The sequence below is a fragment of the Miscanthus floridulus genome, chromosome 8, assembly GCF_019320115.1.
Source record: "Miscanthus floridulus cultivar M001 chromosome 8, ASM1932011v1, whole genome shotgun sequence".
Lineage (NCBI taxonomy): Eukaryota > Viridiplantae > Streptophyta > Magnoliopsida > Poales > Poaceae > Miscanthus > Miscanthus floridulus.
In genome coordinates, this window is record NC_089587.1 from 1227679 (window position 1) to 1235651 (window position 7973).

Below are 7973 nucleotides of genomic sequence, written 5' to 3' on the forward strand. Positions count from 1 at the left end.
CGTCGGACGCGCCGGCGGCAGCAGGGCGTTGTTGAAGCAGTCCTGGAGGCACCCAAAGTTGCAGGGGTAAGGCGGGGTGTCCTTCCGGCAGTCGGCGTAGCACGGCTTGTAGCAGCGGCAGAACTTGGACATGGCCGCCGCCGGCCGCTGCTGGGTCGACAGCAACACGACGACGAGCGGGCACCAGGCGGCGAGCCTCTTGCCCTCCATTGTACCACTACTTGCTTCTTCTTCTTCTGCGTATTTCCTAGTATCATATCATATATCGCCACAGAATGCATGAGAAAAAAAAAAAAACTGGACCAAATGGAAAATACCTTGGGATCAATTCTACTGTTCGATGTGCTGCGCCTCTGTTTGCTGATTGCACATGTACGTACGGTATATAGACTCTCAAATCGATGATTTATTTTGCCTAGTAAATGAGTAATAAATAAATAAATGAAAATTATATATGCCTCTAACGCATGCAGGTAAAACGGAAAGCCATCAATTACGGAATTTTCAACTATATAGATTTGAACAGGCATAAATAGTGCAGGAAATCACTGATCAGGCACAACTCAGGAAATATTGCCACAAGCATAACGACACTAATGTGACCCGCATTGTAGGGCCTGATTGGTTAGTTGCATCTCCTAGCCTGGCTTGCGTGAAAAAACAATGTCATGGTACCGTGTAAATAATGAAAAAAAACATCACGAAACATTATCACAAAACAGAAAATTATCTAATATTAGATTTTTGGAATGTTAGAAATTTAGACATTTTAATGTTTAATTTAATAAAAAAAAGTAAATTCGTGACAACGTATATATGCACGTGCAAACTACAGTTAGTCACTATAGTGGCAACCATGACGACTATACTGATCATAACCATCGCAAAGCCGAGGGGCCAATGCCAAAGGCACCGGTGGCTCCATGCGCACTAGTTGATATAGTGCGTTGCTCGAAATCGCGTACCACAGTCAATGTAGGAAGGTGTTCACAGTGCAGTCCCGCGAATGTCCACTGGGAAGAAGACTGCTACTAATCACCGGGAAGAAGACGAATTAGATCGACTGCTGCGTTAGACGCTCTCCAAAAACCTCATTGTCCGACGCACCCAAGCGGTGTCGCAACCCCAAAAACCTCATCGTCCGACACACCCGAGCAGGTGTCACAACCCCAACCACCATCCCTTGGAATCCAATTATGCTCCCATATACGTGTGCTTTCACCATTTCAAGTTCTTTTGATCAAACCTTGCTCACGCCAACTTTGTCCATCAAGGATAGCTCTCCAAATTTGCGACGGCCTATTTCCTAGGGCTGAGCATTCTATAAGTAGATTCAAAAGAGAACATACCACTTCTTTCATAGTGCCATGCCCAAAAATAATTTTGCTGGCAGAGACTTAAAGGAATATTTTTATTACCTAGGCATCTATGTCATAGAAGTACTCTTTGAATTACATCATGCCTCCATATATATATATATATATATATATATATATATATATATATATATATATATATATATATATATATATAATGATGTACTAATCGAGTGACGAGCCAACTGCACCTTTTTTAGTTTTCTCGAAAACCGACACAATTTTATTTATCATATTCTCCTAAGTTCTTTATGACCTAACTTCGTACCGAGCTTAACAAGCCGAGCCAAAGTCGAAAATCACTAAAATCAATTCCTTTTGTTTTAAAAGAAAAATGAGTTCAATCAAAACATTTTTTAAACGAGCCACCAAGCTAGCACTTTGAAAAATAAGGTGTAGGGCAGGTAAAAAAATCAGTTAGCTAGCAAGTGGCGTGGGCCTAGCTGTCGGCCTGTTGGACTGACCCGTCCACATGCCCAGCCAGCGCGGCGCTGTTACGTTAGCCCAATGAGCGGATCGGAGCAGCCTACGTGGGTTAGGCCACGGGTCCCTTGAACTTTACCAAAATCAACCCTCGATCTAGGCCTCCTCTCAGCTTAGGAACATTCTCCTCCCGCAGCGGCGCAGCCTCTCCTCCTCCGGCACCGCCCCTTCCTCCGGCCCAAATCCAACGTCCTCGCCCTCCTCGCCCCGAGCTCGCCACGGCCTCGCGCCGCCTGCCCCCGCCGTCGTTGCCGCCCTCGCGCCCCTTCCTCTCTCTCCCTCTTTCCCGACGTGGCGGCGTAGCGGGAGGCCCAAAACGCTGCCGCCTCCGCGCACTGCCTGCGGCCGGAGCCGCCGCGCCGGTAACCCGCCTCCCCCCTGCGCCGGGGTCGCTGGGGCCCTCGCCTGCGCCAGGCTAGCCGGGGCCGCCATGCCCGTGCGCTCCCGCGGCGCCTCCAGCGCAGGGGCCCCTAATGCCGCTCCGGGGTGGACGGGGGCGCCACGTCCGCAGCCCCCGCAGCTCGCACACCCAACCGCGTAAGAGTGGTTGGGGCCGCCGACCCGGGGTCGCCGGACGGCTGCGCCCACGCCCGCTCGCTCGCACCGCTGCGCGTACGCGTGGACTTCGAAATCGAGGTCTCCCAAATCCCGCCCATGGCGCCGCCGCTTGAGCCACTGCCGGCAGCTCCGGCGACGGCCAGCCCCGGACACTGCCGAGGCAGATCGCGGGCCTTGCTGCGCCACTCACCAGAGCCCGCACCCGCACGCGCGAGCACTCAGCCGCGCAAGCCCGGCGTAGAGCAACCACCGGCCGGGAGCATGGCACAAGAGCCTTGTTTGTCTCGAGCCTGTGATTCGCAAGCAACTCCTCTCCTCCCTGCCATCGCCAGGCCACGCTGCCTCCCTGGCTCCCTCTGCCCTTTGCTGCCTTCGCGACCCCTATGAGTAACCAATGGCCAAGCGCTCCCGCGCCGGGGTCGCCGTGGGAGGGGGCCGCCGCCCGCCGGGGTTACCGCACACGCCGGGTGGCCGGAGCCGCCATGCCCGCGGCCCTCGCACGCGGGAGTGTCCGAGCACAGGCCGGGAGCACGCGCAGCACGACGGCCCAAGCAGCTCATCTTCAATAACGGCGACGGCCCATGGCATTGAATCCGCGAGGGGCTGCTACACCGACCAGCATAGGTACGAGACGAGAAAGAGCTGGGAGCGCAAGCAGCGGGCAACTCCGTCCTCCTGAACGGTGTGCAAAAGCAACGAATACAATTCTTGTTGGTATGTTTTTTCTCCTCTTTTCTAATTGATGCAGTGCAGCCATGGTGTTTGATAAAATGTGCATGTCTGCAGCTTTGACGATTAGGAGCACCATGATTAGATTTCTGTGCTATGTCTGTGATGCAGTGTTCTATTTATTTCACTTATCACCGGAAATATCTGCCAAGTAATTATGCAAATCACCAAAGATTGATTTACTTAAACCTCAAAGATAAGCCAAGTAATTATGCAAATTACCAATAATGATTTACTTAAACCTCAGAGACAAACCTCTGATGAAAAAGTAATACTCAGTGTTACTGATCAATGTACAATATTTACACTAGTCTAAAATAGTTTATTGTGCATACATGATATCTACTTCCTCTCGTCACAGGTTTTTGGATTCAAGTAGACATGCAAATTTAATATGGATTTTTATAATTTGGGATCCGATGGTATGTTGATTTTTTTATAATCTTCAACTACAGGAACTTAAACGGGTTAGCAAGGCTTTGATCAATACATCTGTAAAAACTTGTGATAGCAGTGTGGAACTGACATTGGCATCTGCTAATAACATTTCTTCTTCAATTTAGCACTATTAATTAATCATTCTAGGTGCAGTCTAAAAACATGGAAACATAGATAACTTTTGTTTATATGTGATTGGTAATTGATCTTACTTCCATGTCTCATTTTTTTAACCAGCAAAAATAATGAAGTCAATTTAATCTGATAGTACCATCGAAGTGCCACATGCACAAGCTAACAGTTACCTATGCTACCGTGATGACTCATAAAATACCTAATATATATCTTTATCTTACTAACACAAAACGGCACTCCATGCCTTCCCCTGAAAAAAAAAGCAAATATAAGCTGCTCTGCTTTTAAACACCTATATGTTTGATATGTTAATGCACTCTATTTTGTTATAATTTTGATTTTAAATTAAACCCTGATGCTTCCTTACTTCGATCTTCCTTTTATACCTTTGTGGTTACTTACGCAAGGTAGCAGGAACAGGGCATCACGAAAATGCATTGGAGATTCAGATGTTCTGTGGAGTCCAGTTGGTTGATTCTACCTTAGTTTTTACCACATGGATTGCATCCCCCATATCCTAATTTAGACTTTGGATACTACTACTACTATTTAATAGCCTATTTGCTCCTAGCACGCAACCGGTTTAGCTTATTGTCAACTACTGGTTCGTCAGGAACCTCCTTCCCTTTGCTCAATAGCTTCACTGCCAGTCCATTCTTCGCAGATACCAACAGAGATTCTTTGCTGATACACTCCGGCGGCTGTTGAGGAACAAAGATGACAGCATCGGTCACCAGTAGTGCCCGTGAAGACTTATGGTAGAACGCCACCTCCACGTACGGCCCAATCCCTGAAAGCAAAGTTACATTCAGACTTCTTTTGTTTGTTTGCTAATTTGCAGTAGCACCACCACAACTGAATTATCTCGCACACATGACCTGGATATCCAAGTTTAGATCCAAGAAGATTGCGGCTGGTTAAGTGTATTTGTCAGAAAATAACATGGCATGCCATTATCAGACATGTATCCCTTCTTTTTATTACTATCAGGCTTATCGCTATCATCTCCACACTAAGCATGTTTTTTTCTTTCCTTTTCAGTTTTGTAATGTCCCTGTTATATCGGATGTTTCTTCAAAAGAGCAACTAATTCTTTTCTAGGTTCAGGTTTTCAGTATGTCTCAATTAGGTGGCAATATGTAACTAACTGCAGCTTACCAGTTACTCGAGGCGAGTCAAGAAACTAGCTACAAGTCATCACAATGATAGACCATTATTTGGAATTTGAAAATCTAGAGCATGATGGAGTTTCTACATTTAATTTTGATAACATTCTAGAAAAAGTCCTAGATCAACTTCTTTTTGCAAAAATTGAAATTATTCTTTAGAAGAACACCTGACATATTGCAGGGGTTGAAACGTGTTCTCCATATCTACATGTTTAGACATTGATGTATTGCATCATTCGTCTTATGATTGGAGATGCATACTGTTTACCCACGCACTTGCAGTTAAATAAAATGTCAAATCACCAGGCCAGATAACATTTTATCCATTCAAAGATCACTTTGTTCTTCCCTTTGCAGAATATTAGATATATAAATGCATTGCACAAAAACTTCTCTCGGATTGACCATTTGAAAAGCCAATTCAAAACTTTGACTACAAGCATTTAATTTTCTTTTATAAAATCACATTCCCTAAAGTGCTACAAAGATGACCTAATGGAACTCTGGCAAAACTACGACAGCTCAGCTCAAAGATGGCGCGGCAACGCCGCGCCCTGGCTTTCTAGTGAGTATATGTATTTCCTCTACAGTATGTGTATTCAGCCCAAACGTCCATGTGACCAGGTCCATGTCCTGTGCAATACGTGCCCTTGAAATTGTTGAGACGGCCCTGCACCAAGTCCATGGGTGGATCCAAGGGTATTCCGAGTCATTTCCGAGAATACCAACTTTTTTTATGCACTCTTATCTTAAATATATATGTATACAAAATCTTTATTGTGGTGGCATCCTTTGGTAATAATAATATAATTTCGGTTTCAGCTGAGGATGTTTGAAGCTGGAATACATATGTGCGGTGTAAACATAGTTTTTGTTGACAAATATACATACATAACTAGAACAGCACCACCCATACTGCCAAGTGATAGAGTAGCATCATCGTCGCCAGGGAGTGCGCCGCCGGTGATGCAGCAGCCGTCGTCTGTGCCGCTGTGGTGTCGAAGACGAGCCGTGCGTTGTCAATGTCGTAGGTCATATTTATGCCTGTCTGCACAAGGCTTCCCAGGAGTGACAGGCCCGTGTACGGCATGATGCTCAGGCATTCCAGGCCAGTGTCGTTGTCGGCGAACAAGTAGTTGTACCTCTTGAGGTCCATCACCGCGTCATCGCCGTCGAACACCAGCGCGAGCTTCGGGATCGTCACGCTCTTCAGGGACTGCATCGTGTAGCACAGGTCGAGCCCGATCGCCGAGCCGTCGACCGGCTGCGCCGCCGTGATGCTGCCGGCTATCGCCTTCCTCACGGCGTCGTACGCCGCCTGTTCGAGGACTGTGAGCGGGTAGGTCGTGCTCAGGAACACCCCGCCGGACCCGTTGGCCTGGAAGTCGAACGTCCCGGCTGGGATGTCGGCGGCGAGGTCGTTGCCGTCGACTCTTACGCCGGTGAGCTTGACGGAGTACAGGTCAGGGTATAGGGTGCTGTTGAGGAGGGGAGTAGAACGGCTGTTCTTCGTCTGCTGCGGCGCGGCGTCGCCGCCGAACTGGATCCGGCTGCTGTCGTCGAACTCGTCGTCGTCCGACGCCAAGAAGTAGGAGAACCAGGAGAGCTGCAGCTGCGACACCAGCGACAGGGGACCCCGGCTTAAGCCGAAGCTGCCGGACGCGCCGGACAAGTTCCCCTGCAGAATAGCATCGCTGCAGCCAAACACCAAGCCGGGGGCGGGAGTGTCGCCGAACGTGAAGGTGTCGTTGGCGAGGTACCCCGTCGTGTTGGTGCTCTCGGACATATATGTGTACTTGCAGCGGTCGTCGCCGGCGGCGTTGCCGGAGCAAGTGTCGTTGATCACTTGCTGGCACGTCTGGCTACCGCAGGGAAGCCTCGCGAAGGTGGACGACCTGTCCGGCTCGAAGGCGGGCGCCGGCGCCGGCAGGCAGGGGCTGCAGGGCGAGCACTGAGACCACACCAGCGGGCCGTTGATGTCCAGGACGCCGGGTATGTTCTGCGGCGGGGAGGATGTACCGACGGTGAGGTTGAAGACGAAGAGGGGAACGCTGTCGGCGGATTTGTCCATCACCAGTTCTTTGCGGCCTTTTTCCGTGAGTTTCTTCAACAGCTTGATTATTTTCGCTCCCCTCTTCACGCTACTGGAGAAACCTCCAGGACCGACCCTCGACGACGGACGTGAACGGGCGCCGGCGGACATGGCGAGCGGCGGCGGCACGACGACCAGGAGCGCAAACACTACTGCTGCCATCGGCCGGAAGCTCCGGCCCATTGTGTTGATTATTGAACTAACTCTGCTCTTTTTTTTCAATTATTTCACGTTGCCAGTAGACCGTGCTACGCAGCTTTTATATAACCAACCACACTCCACACAGCAGGCTGTTGGCACTTCAGTGCCTACGAGTCAACATGTACATACTTTATCCAGTGCATGAAAAAAAAATTACGCTGTATATTAACTCTTTGGAAATAAATTACATTGAAAATGCGATAAAAGCTTCCATTATCAAAACAAAATCCTACATCTGAATCCTTTCGTTTTTCCATTGCTGTTTTAGAGTACCTATATCTATATGATCACCGAATAAAAAAAAAGTTTCCGCAGCGACTGTCCAAGCCGACAATTTTATAAACTACTCCCTCCGTCCCATTGAGTTTGTCGTTGGAAAACCGTGCCCCTCTCACAATCCCGCTTCCCGAGCGACAAACTCAATGGGACGGAGGGAGTAGCACATCCCGCACGGCTCAGAATCTTAGGCGGTGTTTCTGGGACGGGACAAACCCATTTTCCATTTTCTATTTGATAAGAAGTGACGGGACTAACATCGTTTTTTTTTGTTCTGAGACATCAAAATAAGATCAGCCACATGACAAACAGGGCCAACATGTCATTCTCTTTTTTCCTTTCTTTCTTCCTCCTCCTCTGCTTCCCCTTCGTACGGACGTCGCTATTGATGGTCCGTCGGGCCTGCGCTCCGCCACACATGGCCATCAGGCCAATGCGCCACCACCCATGGCCGTCGGCCTCGCGCACCACCCCGTGTCGCCGCCCTCGGGCTTGCGCGCCCTTCTTGCTCGCAAG

The 7973-nt window shown here is 48.9% G+C and overlaps 1 protein-coding gene across 1 annotated transcript; it reads right to left on the bottom strand.

Moving 5' to 3' along the window:
* Positions 1-5608: 5608 nt before the first annotated feature.
* LOC136475478 (aspartic proteinase nepenthesin-2-like) lies at positions 5609-7217 on the bottom strand. Its single transcript, XM_066472954.1, has one exon. The coding sequence runs from the start codon at positions 7161-7163 to the stop codon at positions 5784-5786; it is 1380 nt and encodes a 459-aa protein (XP_066329051.1). The 5' UTR covers positions 7164-7217; the 3' UTR covers positions 5609-5783.
* Positions 7218-7973: the final 756 nt, after the last annotated feature.

Excerpts from the sequence above, each read along its gene's own strand:
- LOC136475478 (XM_066472954.1), bottom strand. The coding sequence starts at position 7,163 with ATGGGCCGGAGCTTCCGGCCGATGGCAGCAGTAGTGTTTGCGCTCCTG.